General features: G+C 36.1%; 1 protein-coding gene and 1 long non-coding RNA gene across 5 annotated transcripts in view; one reads left to right on the top strand and one right to left on the bottom strand.

Moving 5' to 3' along the window:
- LOC125752560 (uncharacterized) overlaps positions 1–23,327 on the top strand; it is a 76,106-nt gene that overhangs the window by 2,803 nt on the left and 49,976 nt on the right. The gene's annotated exons all lie outside the window — the stretch shown is intronic.
- PTPRQ (protein tyrosine phosphatase receptor type Q) overlaps positions 18,479–23,327 on the bottom strand; it is a 247,193-nt gene continuing 242,344 nt past the window's right edge. For 2 of the 3 annotated variants that reach the window (XM_049094355.1, XM_049094356.1), the window contains 2 exons: positions 22,651–22,774; positions 18,479–22,408 (listed from right to left, as the gene is read on the bottom strand). In XM_049094355.1, coding sequence (XP_048950312.1) covers positions 22,371–22,408; positions 22,651–22,774 — 162 coding nt within the window. In that variant the 3' untranslated portion in view covers positions 18,479–22,370. The remainder of the gene's footprint in view (positions 22,409–22,650; positions 22,775–23,327) is intronic. The other variant, XM_049094357.1, reaches the window with a different exon arrangement.

Raw genomic sequence — 23,327 nt, 5'->3', positions numbered from 1 at the left:
TCCTTTGTAACAAAAGCTGAAACTAGGTTAGTGACAAAGTTGAGAGTTTTCAGACAGCTTACCACCTTGTTATTCTTACTTCATGCTTAATTATTTGTAAATACATTTTCTTCCCATCATCTCCACAAAAGCTCCATTATATCCAGTTCTTGTCTGTGAAAAGGAGTGGGAGGGAAGGGATTATGGCCACTCAGTCAATGGTGGATTGAGGCATGAGCCTTGCAAGGTGACGTAAGCAGCAGAACAACAACTTTGGAGTGAGACAGAAGTTCTGGCCATTCTTTTTAAATCTTTTAAGATTGTATTTATTTATTTATTTTTGGAGAGAGAGAGCATGAGTGGAGGGGGAAGGGTAGAGGGAGAAGGAGCAACAGGCTCCCCTCTCTGCTGAGCAGGGGGACAAGCTCAGGGCTTGATCCCAGGACTCTCAGGACCATGACCCGAGCCCAAGGCCCACACTTAATTGACTGAATCACCCGGACGCCCTTCTAGCCATTCTTAATGATCTTAATGATCTATTCTGAGCCTCAGTTTTCATAAGACATCAATTGGCATATATAACACACCCATCACAGGTGTGTCATTGGCCAAAAGTGAAATGATAAATTGTTGAGTCCATGATGAGGAGAGCACTCAGCAGATGCTATTTCACCCCTTCCCCTACCCGGTTCACAAGGGCTGGTTGACGTCGCCAGAGAGAATTAGGTGAAGTGCCTAGATTTGGTGCGACAGGCATTTAAGATGAATTTTGGGATTGATTTATGTTAATGGTATACTGGAAGTGAAACTACTGAACCTCATGACTCCAAGAGCTGTGCTGCATGTATCTATGCCCTCAACCAATCTCTGGGGGACAGCTGCTGACTAAATAAATAAATAAATAAATAAATAAAAATAAATCACACAAATGAGTCACAGAAGGAGGAACTTTGGAGGAGAGAGTATGGCTGGAAGCTAGGGAACAATGACGAGTCTATCACCAATTGGGAAGGATGGTTTGGGGATAGAAATCCCTGGGGTGTGACCTTGGTATTTCCAGGGAGCATGTTGAAATTTTTAGCAAACCTGTAGGTTCAAGGGGTGATGACAGGAGCAGGAAGCTCGAGGAAGAAAAGGCCACCAATGATGATGGTTTGACAGAAACCGGTGAAGAGGTTTTTGTGGGTCGTATCAAGGCACGTGGCTCTACCGTCCGCAGAGTTGGGTTCCAAGAAGGCCTTTGGGTTATGGCCAAGGAAGCAGGCCTGAGGGCCCAGCAGAGGCAGTGGTGAAAACAGAGAGGCCTGAGGGCCCAGCAGAGGCAGCAGTGAAAACAGAGCGGTGAAAACAAAATAGGACAGAAGAAAGGAGGGGGGCGGGAAAGGAGAGACGCAGGAGGAACAGAAGGGCATCCAACCTGCCTGGGGAAGAAGAGTCAGCTAGAGAGGCCCCCAGAGAGAGGCCCACAGACTAGAGGCTGACAGCAAGGGAAGATCCAGAAGAGGCTGATGCATGCTTTTCACTGGCCACAGCTCAGTGGGTCACATGAACCCCAAGACCTGTAATATACCTAATCTGCAGACAGTTTGTGCCCAGAGAGACCCCAACACTGGGGTATAAATAGTCTTGCACTTCCACTGATAGAACATTCAAGTCACTGCAGGGAACACCGGGGAGGGGGGGGGTCAGGGATCATTTCAAAGGCAGGTCCCTTGCAGGAGGGCGGCCCTGGGAGGTGGAAATGGGCCGGGAGTGTGCAATGGGCCTGAAGGAGCCCACTGCTCGTTTCTTAGGTTTTAGGCCCATAATTTCCAGGGCAAGAGGCAATGTGCACCCCTCTGCCTGCGAAACACTCATTCCTTGGCCTTTGCAACAGTGAAGCTTTCTCCGTAATTTGATGCTCTCCATTATTTTCCAATCAGATTTATGAATGTGGGAGCAAAATTCGGGAACCATTAGCCTCTTTCCAGGTTAAATAATGCTTCCTGGTGGGTCACCGACTGGGTCGCCCACTGGTGTAGGTTTGCTTAGGATGGGAACCCAGGGGCCCTGACTTTCAGCACTAAAACTGGGAGAAACCCATGCAAATCAGAACGAGTCGGTCACCATCTATCCCGGAAAAATGCAATCGATGCCTACAAATATCTATTCCTAAGTCAGACAACGGAGTGCAGGAAATATAAAGTAGACTTCTTTCTTTAAAAAAAAGAAAAATAGGGCCAGCCCGGGTGGTTCAATGGTTTAGCGCCACCTTCAGCCCAGGGTGTGATCCTGGAGTCTAGGGATCAAGTCCCGCATCGGGCTCCTGGTGGGGAGTCTGCTTCTCCCTCTGCCTGTGTCTCTGCCTTTCTCTGTGTGTGTCTCTCATGAATAAGTAAATAAAATCTTAAAATTAAAAAAAAAAAACTACAGTGATTCCAAATATAGAATTTGTCTTTAGTCCTAGGCCTTGCTCTGCCACTTGCTAATATTTGACCTTGGGCAAAGTCTAGAACTCTCTAAGCCTCAATTAATTAGTCCATAAAATGGAAATAATATCACTTTATTTAAGATTGCTTTAAAGATTAATACAATGTCAACTTAATATACAGTTTCTGTCTAGCACATAGTAAAACTCAATACAAATTGTTTTAAAGATTAAAACAATGTCAATGAAACACTTAATATATAGTGTCTAGTGCCTAGTAAAACTCAATACAAACTCAATACAAATTAACTTTTGGCTGAAGAAAAGAAAAAACATCACCCAACTCCGTATCACCTTAATAAATCACACTCTGCTTTTTTTTGTTTTCTACATGTCCCAAAATTTCATATCATGTGACATTACACGATGTAAATGTTGTACTACATTATTTTAAAAATATAACTATAATGCAATATTATGTCTATGTTACCTTTTGTACTTAAAATATTCCATGACCGTTTTCATGACACTACGTACAACTATTGTTTAAAATGTCTAAGGTACACGGAGTAATTTTTCAGTGTTGTTTATATCTTTTCAAGACTAAATGAATTGTGCTGTTTAGATGATCCAAATTCTAGTAGGGTCTGGCGTTACTAGCTTTGCTAAGCTAAACAGATGTCTCTAGTGTAGAATGGTTAGCCAAGTATTTTGTTACTGTCCTCCAACTGGCTGGTTATGACATATTGTCCAAAATAGTTGGTGCTTTTAATGCCAATGTCAGAGCCTCCTGTGACAAATAGTCACCACTGTACAAACACATTTATTCCATAAAGTTTTTCTACCGGTTTAGAAAAAAAAAAGTTGTTTAATCAGCCACACACACATTTCATACTTTTTGAGAAGTTCAGACGTTTTTGCCTTCTGAAAACACATGTTCGTTTTTAGGATAGTGATTATAAACACACCAAAAGTTAGAATATGTTTAAATTGTATATTATCCAGAGCTTTTTAAGTAAAGAAATTGTAAGTCCAGTGTGTCACTAGCCACATAAAAAAGTATGTTAAGTTTTATCTTCTTTGATTTCGTGACCTAGGCTAGATGTGATTGGAAGAGACTTTGCTGTGTAATTTCACAGGAAAAGTATACCTGTTTTATTAAACCATGTAAATTAATTTTTCATTTTCTTGTATGTAAGTATAAACTACCATGAGATTGAAGCTATTTGTACAATATAATGTTCAAGAAGTGGTACTTTGAGAGTGTAGATGCTACTTTAAAAGCAGAGTGTAGTTTTACATTTTATTTTGTAAAGTCATAGCCATCATTCAACTCTGGAAAAAAAAAAGAGTGGCAGGCTCTGTGTTGAAGCGCTTTAAATGAATGATCTCATTACAGCTTCACAATGTTTTACCAAGTATGTTATATAATTATCTTCATTTTAAAGAGGGAGAAAGCAAAGAGAAATTAATCTATTTGCTCAAGATCACATGCTTATAAACCAATCCTGGTTCTTATTCCCCATGATTTATATAATCAAAAAGAAGTTCTTATTCTGAGCCTCCTTACAGTGACCAATAGAAGAATAGTCCTCAGAGAAAAAAAAAATCGGGGGGCAAACTAACTTAGAGGAACGTTGAGTGTTTATTTGACAGCCTGTAGGGTAACTTCCTTTTTTTCTAGTAGAGTGACCAATAGAGGCGGTGTTTTGATAGCTGATGGCCGAGATTTGGATCCGTGTTCTGTCCCATGGGGAAACAATGATGCAATTGTATTTTCCATGCACACTGCCATGTACAGGCAGCTGTCACCGAGGTCATATACCTGATGCTCAAGTTAAAGTGCTCAAAACCCAGTGTCTATTTCATTATTTAAAAATATACAGTAAAAGCAGGGATCCCTGGGTGGCTCAGCAGTTTGGCGCCTGCCTTTGGCCCAGGGCCTGATCCTGGAGACCTGGGATCGAGTCCCGCGTCGGGCTCCCTGCATGGAGCCTGCTTCTCCCTCTGCCTGTGTCTCTGCCTCTCTTTCTCTCTGTGTCTCTCATGAATAAATAAGTAAAATCTTTTAAAAAAATTTTAAAAATATACAGTAAAAGCAAAGGGGAAAAGGTGGAGTAGTTTTGCAGACTCGGACTAGGGTAAAAGTGGGGGTGGAAAGCCCATACTATCCAAGTCCCGCACCACACAGTGCTACGTCCTGCCTTTCTCCTTCAGTCTGTCCATTGCCAGTAGTTACAAAGACTATAACTGAGGGAGAGCAAGAGACTGCAGCAAAGGAAGGTGCCTGGAACCAATATATGGATGTTCCTTGGATCAGTCAAAAGCTATAGCTCACGTATAGTCTGCTGAGCAGCCATGGCTTTAATCGGTGTGGGCCAAACTGGATTTCCCGAATGAATGCTCAGTGTCAGGCCTCCTGAATACATGGTGTCTCAGGCATATTTGGTTATCGATGCTTAACTGGCCCACCATCCCTTCCTATGATGACAAGCATAGGCTGCCCCTACTTGATCTATGTCTAGTTTGGTTCTCAAGCCATTTGCTTTTATATTTAATTTCATCTATTCTGGATGGAATAGAGAATTCTTGTTTCTTCTCCTACACTCTATGGTAAGGTTGAATATTCTGAAACAATAGCGAATGTATATTACATCTCCTTTCCCAATAATTACTTTCGACTAGAATTGCTGTTGCTTCATGATTTTTCATTGTTTACCTTCTTTTAATTCTTTAATATGAATCTATCTTTATAAACGGTTAGTGGCATCATCTCATTTCTATTTGCCTCTGTCCATTCCTTGTTCTTTGCTTCTTTTTGGAAGTTGCCATTTTTCCTATGTACAGTCCCACACCAAATCCTATATTCCACACGTGGCTAGAGAGAGTCTCTCACTTACTACCATCCTTCTTAAATTTCTAGATCTTATATTAAGTTACAAACACTGAAATGATTAACTACTTAGCAATAGATCCAAGTTTATTTTACCCCTTCTGATTCCGTATTTATTATATATTTAAAAAATTTCAAGATGACCGTCCCTTTTTAAAAATAAATCCTTTCACATTTTCAACAGACTTTTAGATTTACAGAAATATTGAGCAGAAAGTTCAGAGTTCCTGTAAACTCTCACAGTAAATGTTTTTAAATTCCTCTTTATTCTCATTCTCTTTTTCTACCTCTTCCTTAATAAGCCTTTATACTGTGCAAAATTTTATATTACCCTTAGAAAGATCTATAAAATATTCGCCTTCACAGTGCCTGTTTTGGTATATTTGGTTTATTAATGCAAATTACATTGAAGTTTAAGAGATTATTTCACATAAGCCACTTATAAAGAAAGCCTTTATTAAGAAATCCTCTTAATATAATGTCTTCCTAAAACAGAGAGGGGATATACTTTAAATTTTCTATGAATCAATTATACTTTCAGTCAGGTTTAATAATCAGGAAAAATGTTTAATTTTATTACTATTCATGTATTGACAGAACAGAGAAAATTTTGTTCTGAGCAGGATTGCCCCTGAAAAAGCTAAAACTTAAAATATTCTAGTTCCAAATATTATAAAACTCACTTAGAAATAAGATAGTTTGGGCTTGAAAGAGTCTTTTTCTCTCTCAAAAATAATGGACACATTTTGGTCCAAGAATTACATCGCTGAGGGTAGAATTTCTTTCTAAATTTGTTTCCAAGAAAACAGGCGATCATATGCTGCTGGAGATCAAAAATAAAAAAAAATAAAAAAAAATAAGACGCCCACATAGCCCGTAATAAAACATTCTTTTCTGCTCAATGCAGACTAATGCGGACGGTGACAAGCATGACTCCTATGATGGATATTTGGTAAAGTTCGATGTTCTTTTCATACAAACAAGGGCTCTATTAACATGGTTTCCTCAACTCCACTTCTCACTTCCAAATCCTCTAGGAATTGACACCAACTGTCCATTTTGACACTTGTTCATTAATTTCCTTTCAATGGAACTATTCTCTTTGCTCAGCTGTTGCAACAACTTAAGGTTTTTACAAACTCTTCTGATACGGTTTTCTGTTGGACATTCTGTCTGTATCCAGAAGACAATATAACACCAGAGCCCCGAAGTGTGTCGCCGAGTCATTAGTGCAGTTTGCCACTGGCTCCACTACCCACTCTCACAGAGGGAAGCTTGACCTCCTATACAATGAAAAGAGAAAAATCCATTCATTCTCTCTACCAAGACTTAATGTCTGAAGTTCAGTAACTGGTGACGGTAAATCTGTGCCAATGCTTCCTTCCTTGCATCCTTCCACACAGCTGGCCTTCCCCCTTTGATTGGAAGGCGTGGATGCACACACTATGGGAGTGGGGTCTCTTCACCACCATGACCGGAAGCACTAGCAGATCCCAGAGAACAGACAAGGATTGCTGTAGCTCTTTGTGAAATATGGTCAACCTTGCTAATTGTTACGATTGGGAAACCCCAGCTCCGTGAGGATTTAAAGGGTAGAAAACTGAATAATAAGAGGCATGGCTGGAGAGGAGTATAACATTTGTTTTGTAGTAAAATGAAGTTGGACTGTGCACAATGGTGTGACTTTTCCATGGCACAACAAGCTCTTTAGTTGTGTGTCAGTTTTTGTTTTAGGTTAGTGAGAAACATCACATCACGAAGAAGGAATGCAAGAATCAAGGGTTGCCTTGCACTTTCCCAATCTGTTGCGCTGTTCTCAGAAATGTTTGTATTTGATGTTGCCAAAAAGGTAGCCTTTATTTTTGTGTGTGTGTGTGTGGTTGTTATGCTTAAAACTAATATAATAAGTGGCATTTGATTTTTTAAACATTCTTTTACCATTTTGTTCAGATCAGTGTGGTTTAGTCTTTCAGATTTTTTTGTATTATATTATATAGTGTAATAGCACTAAGGACATATATCTTTTTTTAAAGAACTAAGTAATTTCAAGATATTAATTCTTTCATGTTCTATATATGATTCTAAGATAGCTAGACTTCTTATGTTTCCAACTTTATTTTTACTTCTTTGAGGGTTTGGTATTTTATATAGCTTTCTAAAACTCCCATAGCAGACTTTTTTTTTCTTTAATCTTATCCATTTCAATTCACCAAAAAGCTTATTTTTTTCCGACTTTGAAGAAAATCCCAGTCTTCTCAATGGAATAAGTTATCTTTTGAAGATTAAAGTGATGATTAAAATCAGCTTTTGGACATATGCTAATACTATAATACTATTTTTGGCTGTGGTGTGTTACTTAAAGAGTTTTATAAATACATTATCTTAGCAATAACCTCAGCCACAGGAAAAAAATGAAGCACGATCTTATAAGATCTTATAAGATTAGTGTGAGATTTCCTGAGGGTGCAGTAATTTAGCTCTACCTTTAGAAGTGGGCAGCAAGACTTTTCTGGGGCTCTGGGGCTTTTAATAGTCTAGCTAGAGAAAAGGCAAATAATGGAAAGAGAGGAGGGGGAGAGGCAGGGAAAGGAGGGAAGGAAAAGGCTAGAAGAGGGAGAGTAGTGTTGTGAAATAATTCTGAGTTCAGAATTGACGACTAGACTTCTATCAAAATCAATTGCTTAAAAAATCCAGTGTTTGGAAAAGCAAGGCATTTTTGGAATTATTTTAAGTGCTCAGCATTACTAGGTAAACACAAAAGGCTTTAGGGTAAAGCACATTTCTTTATGGTTTGCTTCCTTGGGCATACAATTTGGTGAAAAACACAGTCACAGGAAGCTTGGAAGCATTCGTATTGTCTCATATGTTCCTGCCTCAAAGTTGATGACTGTAAGGAACGCACAAGGAAACTATTTGTAGAATATGGATCAGCCGACTGTATCCATTCATTCACAGCTGTCTCTTTCCATGTGTCTCATATTGATCATAATATCTGCTTCTACGATTATTCAGAACCAAGCACCTAACACATTGCCCTATAATGCTTATTTGTTCATATGACCCACTCCCCACTCTCTAGGGCAGGTGCTGTGTAATCATCAGTGCTTGGAAAAACACCCTGGTGGAGAACAGGTGCTATGTGATCTTTGCTGAGTGAATTCACGAGAATGATAATTGTCAAAACCGCCATCATCGTTTTCTGAGATGAAGTGGTATTTTCCTTGTTAGCGATTTATTTCTATTTTTATTTCAACTTGGGATTTGCTTGTTTGTTCATGCTTTGCCTAAAAGACACTTATGTAGGTCAGTACAAGATATAATGAACCCTTACTGTCTTTGGGATGGGTTCTTTCCCAGAAACTTTATGGGACCAGGAGCTCCCCTTACTCAAAACACCTTATAGCAAAACTTCTCTTTTTGTACATGAAATTGCTAAACTGTGGATACTAAGTCTAAGTAATTGATTGCTAAACCTGGCTGTCACCATTAAATTAGAGTAGAGATTTTGAGTTCAGGCGCGTAGACTATGTAAATAAGAGAGTATGCTTATTGGCTGTTGATTTTAGAAGTATTGGTGGGTTGCTTGTTCCTGGTCACTCAGCTCCCAAATACCTGGCCACCCTTGATGTTCCTGGCCTCAATGTCAACAAAAATCATTATTTCGCCTAACTGGCCCTGTTAGAGTGAGATCCTCAGGATGTGTGTTTACCCCAGGACACTCTCTAGAAGCTGATCTGTGTTGCTATCTATTCACCTCCCCCAGACCCTGCTGGTTCAGCTTCCCTAAAATTGTTACAACAGTATGGAACTCAGCACAGAAAGCTGTAATGCTTAACTCCCCTCTTTATATTTTTCAGCTTTCTTCATCATAAAGTCTTGGCTTTATAGTAATAAAATTATGTTTTAATTGACCCTAAAAGAATTTAGTTTTGTAAAACATTTTTTGGTCCAGTGAATCCTCATTTAAAAAAACGATATCTTTAATGTTACATACTGGATAGCCCCTTTAATAAAAGTCCTTTGAAATGAAGACAGTAGACTATATAAGGCGCTTAAGGAAATAACCAGGCCTCAAGGTTTATTTTAAGAAGTGATCTTGGTATCACATCAGAATCCTTAGGGGAGCTTGTTAAAATTTGGATTCCCATGACCCACTGCAGCCCAATTGAAGTAGAATATTTCTGTAAAAGCTAATAGAGTTGTTGCTGGAATTAAATGTGTCTAGCACAGTGCTTTTTCATCTGGCTGCACGTATGATCATCTGGGAGGTGTGGAAAAGGCCAGATGAGTTTAATGCACAGTCAACTGACCTAACACAACGCCCAACACTTATTAGATGCCCAGTTATTAATTGATAGATACCCTTGTTGGACAAATAAAAGCTAGTAAATAATTAAAGACCCACCTCTAATTTTAATTTATTAAGTAAAAGGAAGATCAATGAAATCTCAGATATAGTTTTTTTTTACTTCACATAAGACTAGATCTTGACTTTTGATGAGCATACATATCCCTCTAAAATGATTTTACATTAGATCAAAATAGATAGTTTTTCAATTATGAATAGCATTGGTAATTTTATATAACTCCTTTTCCTCAGGAAAGTCTTGCTTTTTTTAACATGTAAAATTAATTTTTATAATTTTTAACCCAATGTATATAAAATATTATCATTTTATCAGATAATCATCATAAAACTTTAATAATGTAACACTTTACATTTTTGGATTAAGTCTGTAAAATCCAATGAGGAAAGTCCTGCTTTAAAACATGGATTCTAGGGTACAGTGTCAGGAAGAAATAAAACTATAATTTAATTATTGAAAAACCCGAATTTCCACATGATAATACAGAAGTGTTAATAAATACCAATATTTACTGCTTCCCTACCATGAGACACTTCAAATTGTCATTTAAATCTAAGAATTATTTATATTATCTATTTTTTCACAATATCCTTCCAGAGTTGATATCACATCTAAATCTTCACATTGTACATTTAAAGTGAAAGCAAACATGTAGCAAAAAATGCTAGGATGAATCACCTGTCCCCATGTATCGTTTCTTTTATAAAGAATTCCTTCCTGGAATTAAATTTGCATAAACATCTTGTAAAAGTTCACACAATGACATTCTTCTTGGTGTATGCTCCCCTACCTTGTTATATTATGAAAAGTATGAATGCTGAAGTACAAATTCTTCCATATTATAATGTCAACTTTGCTAGATTACATGAAATGTCATTTAAAAATTAGACAATAAGTTCCAGTTTAGTAGAGCTGGATTGTATTCAGTATGCAGAAAGGACATTTCTTAAAAATTGAGATTAACATAACAAATACATATTTTTAAAAATAATAATCCAATAAACATAGAAAAAAAATCCCACAGTGATGGAAAACTCAGAACAGGCCTTGCCTTTCAACTGACTTCCTTTAGCAGATGTCTGGATAGAATTCATTTTATTTATTTTATTTTATTTATTTTATTTTATTTTATAAGATTTTATGTATTTATTAATGAGAGATACAGAGAGAGAGGCAGATGACAGGCAGAGGGAGAAGCAGGCTCCTTGAGGGGAAGCTGATGCAGGACTCGATCCCAGGACCCCAGGATTACGCCCTGAGCCAAAGGAAGATGCTCAACTGCGGAGCCGCCCACACCTGCCTCATTTTAAATATTTTTTTGTAAATTGCATATAATTTCAAAGTCCAAGCTTTGAAAGCAAAGCAGCCATACTTCAAGCCAATACAGTAAATATTCCAATTACCCTATTAAACATTTTAATAAAATTTGGATGCATTTCTTTCCATGACCCTGACCAGAAAAAAAAAGAAGAAAGAAATGTAAAAGCACTATGCCAAATTGTTAATAATAGCTATATTTAGGGGAAAAAGTAGTTACACTTAGGTACTGGAATTTTGATTGATGTACATTTTTAAAAGATTTTTATGTAGTTAAAAAATTCTATAATAAACATTCTCTACTTTTGTAATGAATGTCATTTAAGAAAATCAAATAAATCCAGAAACTAGAACTACTGTATCTGGTAAATAAGACAGAACTTTAATTTTAAGACCAGGAAACAAGACCTATATACCACACTGCAGCAAAGTTCTACTAATGCTGACCCAGAAATATTGAAGGGATATAGTAAATTTCCCTGGATAAGGACTAAATTCTTCTCAGAGTTTGGGGCAAGGCTGAGCTTTCTGGTTACACGGAGTTGCATCTGATAGATACACGTGAAGACCGTGGCACAGGGAACCAGGTAGCTTGCTCCACACGATACGCTTCAATTCTATGGGAAGTTCAGTCCTTCCTAAGTAGAACAGATTCTGTTATTTGCTACTCTTTAATTACCATTATTATTATTTTTTGGACTGCGAAATAAGGTTACTCAAAGTGGCCCAGTAGTCTAAACTTCAGATTTTGTTTCTGGGACCTATGTAGATCTTGAATTCTTGTAAACTGTGGGGGGAAATGTAAATGTTTTATGTTGAAGTGGTATGAGCCACTGGGCATTAGAAGTTGGGTGAGAGATTATCCTGAAAGAGATTTATAATAAGGTCATGCACATACTAAGATGTATTCACTCCAAAATTAATCTGGGTTTTTGGTGAGTTGGGTAAATTTAACATGATTCTTTCTTAGCAGCCAGTTTCCTTTCATCATTTATTGAATATCTTTTTTTTTTCCACTGTGATTTGTCCTTACCGACATGTTAAAACCTTATAATTTGGTTTGTGTTAGAAAAACTTGTTTCATTGAGGTATTGCTTCCGTCTCGTATCATAAATACACTTTATTTAATGAAACTCCTCAATATATGAAAGAAAAATTCTCTCATCACTCTTCCTGCTCAAAAAATTTTAACCTGTTTCCCAATTATTTGTTCTTTTAGACAAACTTAAGCAGTTCTTACAAATTTGAAAAAATCCAGTACTATGAATATTTGTTACACCTATGGAGTAATTTGAAAAGAATCATGTTCTTCATAATGGGCTTCCCTTACCAAAACATTTAATCATATTTTAGATTTCCCTGTTTTATAAGTTCCTTCAGAAATGCCCTATAAATTTAACCTCATGGTATTTTATCATAATTTGGACATAATCAGTGAACTAATTTTTCTCATTATATCTTCTCATCATTAATTGGTTTACTTATGGTTTTGGCATATTTATATTGGGGTCACTTGGATTAGAGAATTTATTACTTATAAAGTTTTTCAGTCTACTTATTTTATCTCCTAGGTTTTCTTTTTTGGTACAATATTTTTGTACCAAATTATGTCAATATTGACCTCTATTGTTATTTTTGTTATTGTTTTGGTTTACATTAGTGGTATCTACTTTTGGTAGATTTTGATAATTTTGATTATTTTTTGATAATTTTTTTTGTCCCTAAAATCTCTCTAATACCCTAGTTACTTAAGGCATTCGTGCATTCATTCATTCAATTACCATTTATCTAGAGCTCATGCTCTATGAAGGAGAGATATAGAGATAGAGATATATGTGAGTATAAATGTGTAGGTCTATCCCTATCATCTATCTTCTATCTATCTATCTATCTATCTATCTATCTATCTATCTATCTATCATCTATCATCATCATTTATCTATCTTCAGGAAATAAGGGGCCATTGAAACCTGCCTGGTTGTCTCTACTTTGTGTACGTTTCTGAGGAAAAGAGTGGTGCCTAAATCCAGCTGGCATATAGGACCCTGCTCCCTGCTGACCCACTTTCTTGCCTCTGCCTTTTCTTGGATCTACATGGCGCCAGTCCCTGGACTCTCTTTAGCCTTGCTCCACCTGCCTGTTATGACATGCTACCTCTTACTAGTCCGCCCTCATGTGTCCTGCTAGCCTGGTTTGCCACCTGTTGCTCACTACTGTCCTTCTGGACCTGGTGTCTGCCTCCATGCAAGTGCATACTGACAGCTGGATCCAGACCTGCCTCTGTATCTCTAGCACCAGCTTCGCTCTGTGGAAGATCTTGGTTCAAGTTTCTTCTGAAACTGCCTCACCCTGCCTTTTTAGTCTGATTAATTTTGCTAAGATCTTTCAAAAATATGCTAAACCCATTCCTGACTCCTTAGAGAGTAAATATAATGTGATTTAAAGAGAAGAAAAATATGTTTTCTTAAAGAAGCCTTTGGTTGCAATAGGTATTATTATTCTATCCAGTGGCTATTGAAATATGCTGGATTTCAAATGGTCTTGAATTTTTACTTTTTGAAGACTTATGTGCTTTTAATAACAAGGTATGTGTGTGTGTGTGTGTGTGTGTGCATGCGTGCACACAATATTAACGATATAAGCTATTGGTGCTGCTATTTTCAAGCTGTTTTGAATTGTGAAACCAAGTTTATTGAAGTGTCTATAATGTAAGGGGGGAAAAAGCTGTGGAATAATGTTTAGAATGTTTAGAAATGTAATTAATGTTTAGAAATGTTTAGAATTCTTTTTCGTCAACTTCAGTTGTTCTAAAGGTTTTCTTGTATTCTATCAAGATCTTGGTTTAATTCTGGAAAACCTGATAACCCTGAACAAACGACACTGTTGTGTGCCAGGTTTCTCTGCTCTCCCACTTTTGCTTTTGATTCAGCAGTATTTGCTCCGTGATTGAAAAGATATTTTAGCAACTGTGCATTAGTACGAGAATATACTGTCACATAGGCAATATTATTTTACTTCTGCTAAGGCAAACTTTCAACTGAACATATTTGTTTGAGATTCTCTCCCATATAAGATGTTACAGCAAATGCTATGGGAATAAAATCATGAGAACGTAGACCTTGCTCGCAAGCAGCTGACAATCTAGTAAGTGGGGAATGCCAACTGGATAAGAACTATTGAAGAAAATGTAGGAGCATGCACATGGTATTAGGATGTGGCGGGTGTGTTTTTGTAGCAGCAAGTATTCTCATTAAGCTTCAGTCTAGAAAAAAAAGAGTAATATCATGAGAAACGATTTTTTAAAAATTAATGAATTTATTTTTAGAGAGTGGTGGGGGCAGAGGGAGAAGGAGAGAGAAACCCAAGCAATATCTGTGCAGAGCGTGGAGTCCAATGCAGGGCTCGATCTCAGGACCCTGAGATCATGACCTGAGCTGAAATCAAGAGTCAGGTGCTTAACCCACTGCACCATTCAGGTGCCCTGAAAGGATTTTTTTTTTATGAGTTTAATTCAACAGGCAATGAAGACTATTGAACAGATTAGTGAAATGATCAGACCTGAGGGCCAAGGGAGATAAATCAGGCAACAAATTATAGGGAATTGGAAGCAAAAACAATACAATTTGGTTTGGACCATTTACCAGAGGAGGCAGCAAGTAACAGAAAGAATACTGGACTAGGTCCCTGAATTCAAAGGCCAGCACTACCACTGGCTTTGTGGCATGAACAATTTGTATAACGGGGACTAATTTAGACCATAGCAGGGAACTTCTATTCTTGAAGAGCGGGTAATTAGCATTTACGTGTATGTCCTGTGCCTAATTAGGGGAGACCAAAGATATTAATATACAGTGGTCTCTAGGTCATAAATTGGGGCCTGATGGCTAACACTGCACCTCCAAAACCAGACTTCCCATTTCAAGCCTAGACTCTCACGTTTACTTAGTGTGTAACCTTCGGCAGATTATTTAACCTTCTTTTGCTTTTGTCTTCTCATTTGTAAAACACAGTACCATCTACTTCCAAGAATTGTCAGGAGATTAATTCATTAACATTTGTAGAGCCTCTAGAAGCGTGCCTGGCACATAGTAACAGTCCAATAAAGAAGGTGGTTATTAAGTTACAATAAGTAAAATAATAGTCTTTTTTTAATGCAGATTATTCACATCACAATTTTAAGTGTATTCTTTAAAACATAAACACGTAAAACTTCTGATACATCCAGGGAGTAGGTGTTAATCCTGTTAGCATGCATCAACTTTATGAATGTGGTGTCCTTAGACTCATGAAACCCTGTTCTGGTCTGAAAGCCCAACAAGGGAATGTATCATATCTTCCATGGCAATTCACCTGGTTATAAATACGAAGTGAGTAAGAACACAGTGAATTCTGTGGAAAGCACTTAGAGCACGTCAAGTTTTATTTTTAATGTTCAAAACACCAATTGTTCATGCTTTGGGAATGGAGTAGGTAAGTGACAAAAGTAAATATTTCCATATTGTGCTCACTCAAGCAGGAGAGGACACTGATAAATTTGTGAAAATAACACATAAATATTTCATGCCATTTTAATAAAGTATTCGAGTTTAAAATTTACTCATGTTTGTAACAGTGTGAATTTTTTCAAACACAAAGAGAATAGAATAGAAATAATAATAGAAACTTTTTTACTCATCACTTAATTTTGACAAATCTGTGTTGCCATACAGCCCATAGATGCTTCAAATTTTACACCAAGATTTATAAATGCGTTTGAAACCCTTGAGGATCCCCCTGATTCATGGCAATCCATCACTGTACCTGTGCTCCTCTTACGTCAGAGTAAATCATGATTCTCCTGTGAAATAATTCCTAAAATTATATACTATTTGTTCTTTAAGAATTCTGTAAATGGTATCTTGTAACTATCTTGTGACTACTTTTTCACTATCCTTCTATTTTTAAAATCAACGTTATTGAACTATAATTTACATAAAATAAGATGCACTCATATGTATACAATTTTTTAAAGAATTTATTTATTTATTTATTTATTTATTTATTTATTTATTTATGAGAAAGAAAGAGAGTGTGTAAGTGGAGAGAGGGGCAGAGAGAGAATCTCAAGCGGATTGCATGCTGAGCACAGAGCCCAACGTGGGGCTCGATCTCACTACCCTGACATCATGACCTGAGATGAAATATAGGGGCACCTGGGTGGCTCAGTCTGTTAGGCGGCCAATTCTTGGTTTTGGCTAAGGTCCTGATCTGATGGGCTCTGAGATCAAGCCGCCTGTCCAGCTCTGTACTCAGCAAGGTCTGCTTAAAGATTTTCTTCCTCTGCCCCTTGCCCACTCTCACACACACGTGCTCTCTTTCTGAAATAAATAAATCTTTAAAGCAAGAGAACATTACTAATATAAGTCTTTTTTGAGAAATATATTTTATTTTTTTCTATTTACTTATTTTTAAAAGATTTTATTTATTTGAGAGACATGGAGATGACAAGAGAGAGCAGGGCCTGGAAGGAGAGGAAGTAGGCTCCTTGCTGAACAGGGAGCCCCATGCGGGACTCGATCCCAGGACCCTGGGATCATGACCTGAGCTGAAAGCAGATGCTTAAGCAACTGAGCCATTGAGGCACCCTAAGAAGTATAATTTAATTTCTCTTGGATAAATGCCTAGGATTGGAAATGCTGGGTAAAATGATAATATGGTCTTATGATTAACTTCTAAGAAACTATCAGACTATTTTCAGAAGTGACTACCATTTACTTCCAGTTCCAACTGTTCCAAATCCTTGCCAGGATGACTTGATATGACCGTCATTTTAATTTTAATCATTCTATTGGGGTGATTATCTCATTCTGATTCTAATTTGCATTTCCTTGATGACTAATGATGTTGAACACATTTTCATGTACTGCCCATTTGTGTGTGTGTCTGGGAGGGGGGGGTCTATGTGTATTATTTTGTAAATATGTGTATGCTGGATACAAGTCTCTATGACATTCTCCCAGCCTGTGGTTTGAGCTTTCATTTTCTTAATAGGGTCTTTTGAAGAGCAGAAGGCTGTAATTTTGATGAGGAACATTTTGTTATTTTTTCTTTTATATTTCATTTTTTAATATAGGCAAAGGTATTTGTCTATTCCAAGATAATAAGGATTTTCTCTTAGTTTCTTTTCTACAAGCTTTATAGTTTTAATGATTATATTTAGGTCTGTATTACATTTCCGTTTAATTTTTCTATTTGTTAAATGCAATAAGAGATAAAAATTCATGTTCTATCAGGTGGACATCCAGTTGTCCCTACACTATTAATTGGAAAGATATTCTTTTTCCCATTCAATTACCTTAACACCTTTGTTGAAAAACAATTGATCAGATATGTGTGGGTTTATTTTTCGACTTTCTATTTTTTTCTTTTAATGAGAAACACTATATATCTGTAGTGTAAATCTTAAATTTAAAAGTAAATTAAACTGTATTCTATTTAAAATTTTTCACTATCCTAGGTCTTTGCATCATTTCTACATAACTACAAAAGCATGCACATAGTGCTTATCAGTTTCTAGAAAAGAGAAGCCTTGTGGGTTTAAGACTAATATTCCAGGAGCACCTGGGAGGCACAGCTAGGTGTCTGAAACTTGGTTTTGGCTCAGGTTGTGATCTCAGGGTTGTGAGACTGAGGCCTCTACCAGGCTGTGCACTTAGCATGGAGTCGGCTTGAGATTCTCTCTGCCTCTCCCTCTGCTGCTCCCACTCGTACACTCTCTCTTTCTAAAATAAATAAATAAATAAATCTTAAAAAAGACTGATATTCCATTGAATCTATAGATCAATGTAAGAACTGATATCTTAGTAATATTGAGTTTTTGAGTTCATGGACATGCTTTAAAACAATTATTTAAGGGGCGCCTGGGTGGCTCAGTGGGTTAAGCATCTGCCTTCAGCTCAGGTCATGATCCTGGGGTTCTGGGTCAAGCCCCATGTTGGGCTTCCAGTTCAGCAGGGAGTCTACTTCTACCTCTGCCTCTCCTCCTTTGCTTGTGCTCTTTATCTATCTCTCAAATAAGTAAATAAAATCTTAAAAGAATAAAAACAAAAAAACTACTTGAATATTCATTAATTCTTCTCATCCATATCATTTCTGGTATACAGATCCTGCACATTTCTTGTTATATTTATTCTTAAGCATGTTTATGGATGCTATTGTTAAGGGCATTTTGAATTGAACTTCCAGTTTTTCATTGATCATATGTAGAAATAAAATTGATATGTGTATCATGATATGTCCCGTTACCTTTTTAAAGCTACTTATCATACTCAGCAGCTATTTTAAAAATAGATCTCTCAAGAATTTCCTCAAACATGATTATACTTTCTACTCACATAGTTTTATTTTTTCCTTTATAAACCTTATCTCTTTTATTTCTTTTTCTTACATTTTTGTAATGGTTAAGAACGCCAATACAATGTGGAATAGAAGTTGTGGGAGTGAGGTTTTTTTGTTTTTTTTTGTTTTTTTTTTTGCCTTTTCTTGATCTTGGCTGAAGGCCTTCAATATTTTACTATTAAGAATGCTATTAACTCTAGCTTTATGTAGTTGTCCTTAGGTTTAGGAGGTACTTTCAGCGCTTTGAATACATCATTGCATTTTCTATTGACTTAAATTATTTCTGAGTGGAATTTAGTGTATTTTCTTATCTTTGAACCCCTGAATATCAGGTCTCTATTTTCTTTGTTGTCTTTAAAACTTCTACCTTTATTATCCACTTTCAGTAACTTGATTATGATATGCAGCTCCCATTCTTGCTAAACATAGTCTCAGGCACAGCAATTAAACTTTCATTATATCCATCTGTAATATGGGACTCTGCAGATCTTAATGGATTTTGTAAGAATTAATTGGGAATGATGTATATAAAAGTATTCTAAAAAGTTTATAATTTACTAAAATTATTTTCTAATCCAAAAATACTTTCAGTGAAAATTAAAATAGAAACATAGTATTGTTAAGAGGAGAATAATGATTTTTTGTTACCTTGCATTAGGTAACAGGTTTATTTTCAAATTACTGAATTGCAGACACTGATTCAAAATATCTAGTTGGAATGTCCAAATCAAAATTTTCTTGACTTGTTTTTCACATCACATTTTATGTTATTTGTGCACATGACTACCTATTCATCTTAATTCAGAATTCCTTGAGAATGCTCAAATCATTCATGAAATCAATTGTCTTATTTAGCAGAAGTCAATCTAAATGCCATAATTTTCAATAAGTGCATGTGAAACATACACAGTATATGACATATAAATATGGCACGAATATCAAAAAATATAATACAATCTAAAAATGGGATGCTCTATCTTATTGATAAACATTACACATGGACCAGTCTGGGTAAAAGATTAACTTTGCAGAGTTAATTGTACTTTTATGAAACACTTTGATATGTGCAATCTAATCTATTCCTCAGAGCATCTTCATGAGCTGGTAGGTGTGTGACTCCTGCTTCCACATGAAAACTCTGTATGGTTACAAAGTCACTTAACATGAAATATTACTTGTCCTAAAAAGGTGATCTGTTTTGCCAAGATTATGCTTTATCAACTTTTTTTCATATTTTCACCTTTTCATATCATTCAGTTGAGAATTTCAGGTATTTTGTGTTCCAGTTTCCATCAAAAATCTCATGTGAGTTTTCTGAAAGTTGGCCCATGGAAATGGACTTGCCACAATAATGTCGTGGACTTGTAGGATGTATGCTTTGCTGAACTTAAATTTCGTTTTTAAAATTTAGTGTTTGGTACCAGATGCAGAGAGCAAATTGCCATCTTTTTTATGAAGAGGGCAAGGTTTAATTAGCCTTTTTCAAAAGCCTTATTATACATTTCACCTATAAACCGAAAGAAGAAAATTATGCGTTTTAAAGCAGGATGAAAGTAGAGGTGATACTAACAGCTGCTCTCGTCTCTGGCAAACCATTCTGAGAGGCTCCAGTTTCATTTGGTTCAGATGAAACACATGTTGCTCATTTATTGTACATGTGCTTCAACGTATTTTGACAAATCTGATCTAAAAATGTTACAGATGTTCCTCATTATTCTAATCTGCACTTAGCAGCCACCTATAGCTTGTGTCTATATATTGGCTATTTCACAATATCATTAATAGAAAATTTAGCTATCATTAATATGTGGGGTTTAATTCAATTTTAGGTCTAGGTATAGACCTAAAATTGTGATAGACCTGGTGAGCAATACCCATTCAACAGGTGTTCTAATTTTTTTTTTTTCTGTGAATGAAGACAAAACTTTTTTTAACAGGTTTCAAATAATTTCAGGTGGACATGAGATTATTCTGCCCATGATGTCTTTTAGAGATTTGCTATCCAATGTATGGCCTGAGATCCAGCAGCAGTATTATAACTTGAGTACTTACTAGACGTGGAGAATCTCAGATCCTACCCTGGACCTACTGAAACAGAGTCTGCATTTTCACACAATCCCCAGGTGATGTGTAGACACAGTAGAGTTTGACCAGCACTGTTTTAGAAGAGGTCTTATATTAAAACTTTGTTTTGTACACATACATGTGCATATGCACATGGGTCAAACTGAAACTCTACGCTGTACACCTCTGTTTTAAACAGATACTGTAAAGAGTGAGCTGGCCTGTAGATTGAACTGTTTATTTTCTTATAATTCAATTCATTAAAAAGTAACCTCATTAGTACTTCCCAAAGGCTGTCTTCTATGAATACAAAACCCCATATTCACAAGTACTGGCTCATCACACTTTTTCACTGATTTATATATGAAGGAAACTTCTACTCTAACTTAAATCTTTCAGAATTCTCATTTCTTACTGTGTCCTGTAACTTTCTATAGAATAAGCTTGGTTGGAACAATAGTGGATTGTATTATTACACTGCTTTGCCATGAAAAACAAGAAGCAGGACTACTTATAAGATTAAAGAATTTAATTTCTTGGGTAATAAATTGATTTTAAAATCTCTTATTACCTATGGTTACTTTGGGACATGATTATATGTAAACACATTATTAATATTGTACTTATATATAATTTACTTCATTATATTATTTAAGGGAATTATCAATTATATCTCAATATGTGATATAAAATAAAATTTATACATACAAGGACCTCTGAAATCATGCTGCAAAGTAAGTCAATGCCTTAAAATTTAATTTTATTGGCCATCACATTTTCTCTATGTATATGCCACCAGAAATAAGCATAAGGTATAATTCTTATCATAGAGGAAATAGAATAATTGATACTAGTTCATTATATGATCCTTAATTGAAATCTATGACAAAATAATTTCATATAGTTCAAAATTACTTAGAACATTGTCACTATCTAACAAAAAGGAGGTTGAAATGTGTTAATAAAAATCTCTAATTTGCTACAAGCTGGCTAATTTCTTTGTTTGTAGTTTCACCAAATATCCTCCTCAATGATCTACCTTCGGAGATGAAAAAAGATCCTTTTATGTAATCTATTCAGAAGTTTCTGTTGGCACCACAGCAGCACATCATCAGTTTACAAGTTTGCCATACATCATACATTTCTGCTGGAGAGACTTTTCAAAACTATTAATATTAGGTTGAATAGACATCTAAAGTACAAATACTCTGATGCATTAGCCATGTATTTAATTATACAACAGAGTGGTCCTGAAAAAGGTACAGATGTAGACAGTACAAATGTACTCCACAGCTTCCTATGAGCAATCGCACTGTTTCGTTTCTTGTTGGTTTTCAAACTAAAGATCACAATGCAACTGAAATAGCCTTTAGTGTCCCCAAAGAGCTACTGTGTGTTGTATAAAGGCTAAGTAATCCGGGCAGTGTCAAGGGGTTACAGTTCAGCTGTTGGAGATCACGAGATGATATCTCAGCACTCATAAAATAGAGGATTCAAAAACACAGGGGTGTACATGGAAGTACAGATCATTATGACAGTCCTGGAAGTTATCCACAAGAAACGTTAACACCACGGAGGCCAAAATAACATGACCGAATCAATATTTACAACTTTTGTTCAAGATTCAATCCAATATGTGGGGAAAATTTACCTGGAAAGATTAATGCTAATATAATGATAATTTTCTATTTGGCTCATTCCAAAGTTACGGAAGACTTCAAAATCTCTGGGATATCTTTTCTTAAACATTTTAAGTGCATAATAATTCTGTATAAAACAAATAGCTATCCTGAATTAGCTATGTCCTAGGACTATTCCTAAAATGTCAATCCATTTAGTAAAGGCACAGTAGCAGAAACAGAGAGATTTCTTTAAGGTTGCACATTTCAATTCAGAAGAGTGAGGGGGAAACTTTGGCCCTTGGGATTTGAAAATATCTTCCAGTTGTAATCTTTGGTCTGGATATTTACATGGTGGTTTCTTCCCATTCAAGCTCCACATCACCTATAACATAAAGTAACATGTCAAAAGAGAGAACTGAAATTACCAGTTCAAAAGATCTAAATGTTTCATGGCAAAAAATATAGCACAGATCCAGAGGCTATTACTCTAACTTGGAACAGAGAAAAATAATGAAAATTTGTTAGGTGCATTAACCGAGCTTCTGAAACATTTTCAACATGTGGTTGTTATTAAATTAATGCTCCTGGTAAACTAGTGAATTGGTACACGTTGCCTCTGTTTACCTTCCATGGCATCCAAAGAGTCCATCTTCTGAAGTGCTGAATAGTTTACAAAACAGATGGGCTGATTACTTCCTTTACTTGATAAGAGATCCAGAATGCACTGGTATAAAAAGATATACTGTGCCTAGACACCAAAAAAGAGAGTGGTTAAATAAATGGGTGGGTGGATTTTTAAAAATTATCTCAAACAATTATTTGTCTTATTATAAGGGGAGCTATACTGTTACAGTGAAAAGTAATGCGGAATCTAATAAATGTTAAATAGCTAAGCTAGAAGCACAGAATTTACCACATACATAAATGATTTTGCGCCATTTCAAACCAGGTTTTTAAAATTCCTATGGCTTCTTGTAGCTTCAAATTTTTTTTTTGATACTTATCATTAAACACCATGCTAATTTGTTCTTGCTTGCTGTGGTTATAAAAAAAAAGTGGCAAATTTGGTTATTTAAATCTGTTTATGAATTTCCTTTTTTCCTGTCAGGTCTACATGAGTAGTTTTTCTTATACATAGTTTTCTTGCTAGAATGATTAGAATGGCTGTTGGAATACAGCTGCTAAATTTGCTTTCACTACCTGTGAATGAGCATATCAACACCCCATCAGCATATTTAAAATATGTTTGACAATTTTGTTAATCACCCGACATTTGGCCTGCTTAATGTCAAGTATCTGGT

The sequence above is a fragment of the Canis lupus genome, chromosome 15 (assembly GCF_003254725.2).
Source record: "Canis lupus dingo isolate Sandy chromosome 15, ASM325472v2, whole genome shotgun sequence".
NCBI lineage: Eukaryota > Metazoa > Chordata > Mammalia > Carnivora > Canidae > Canis > Canis lupus.
Note: the sequence above shows the minus strand (reverse complement) of the source record. Positions and strands in the feature narration are given on the sequence as shown.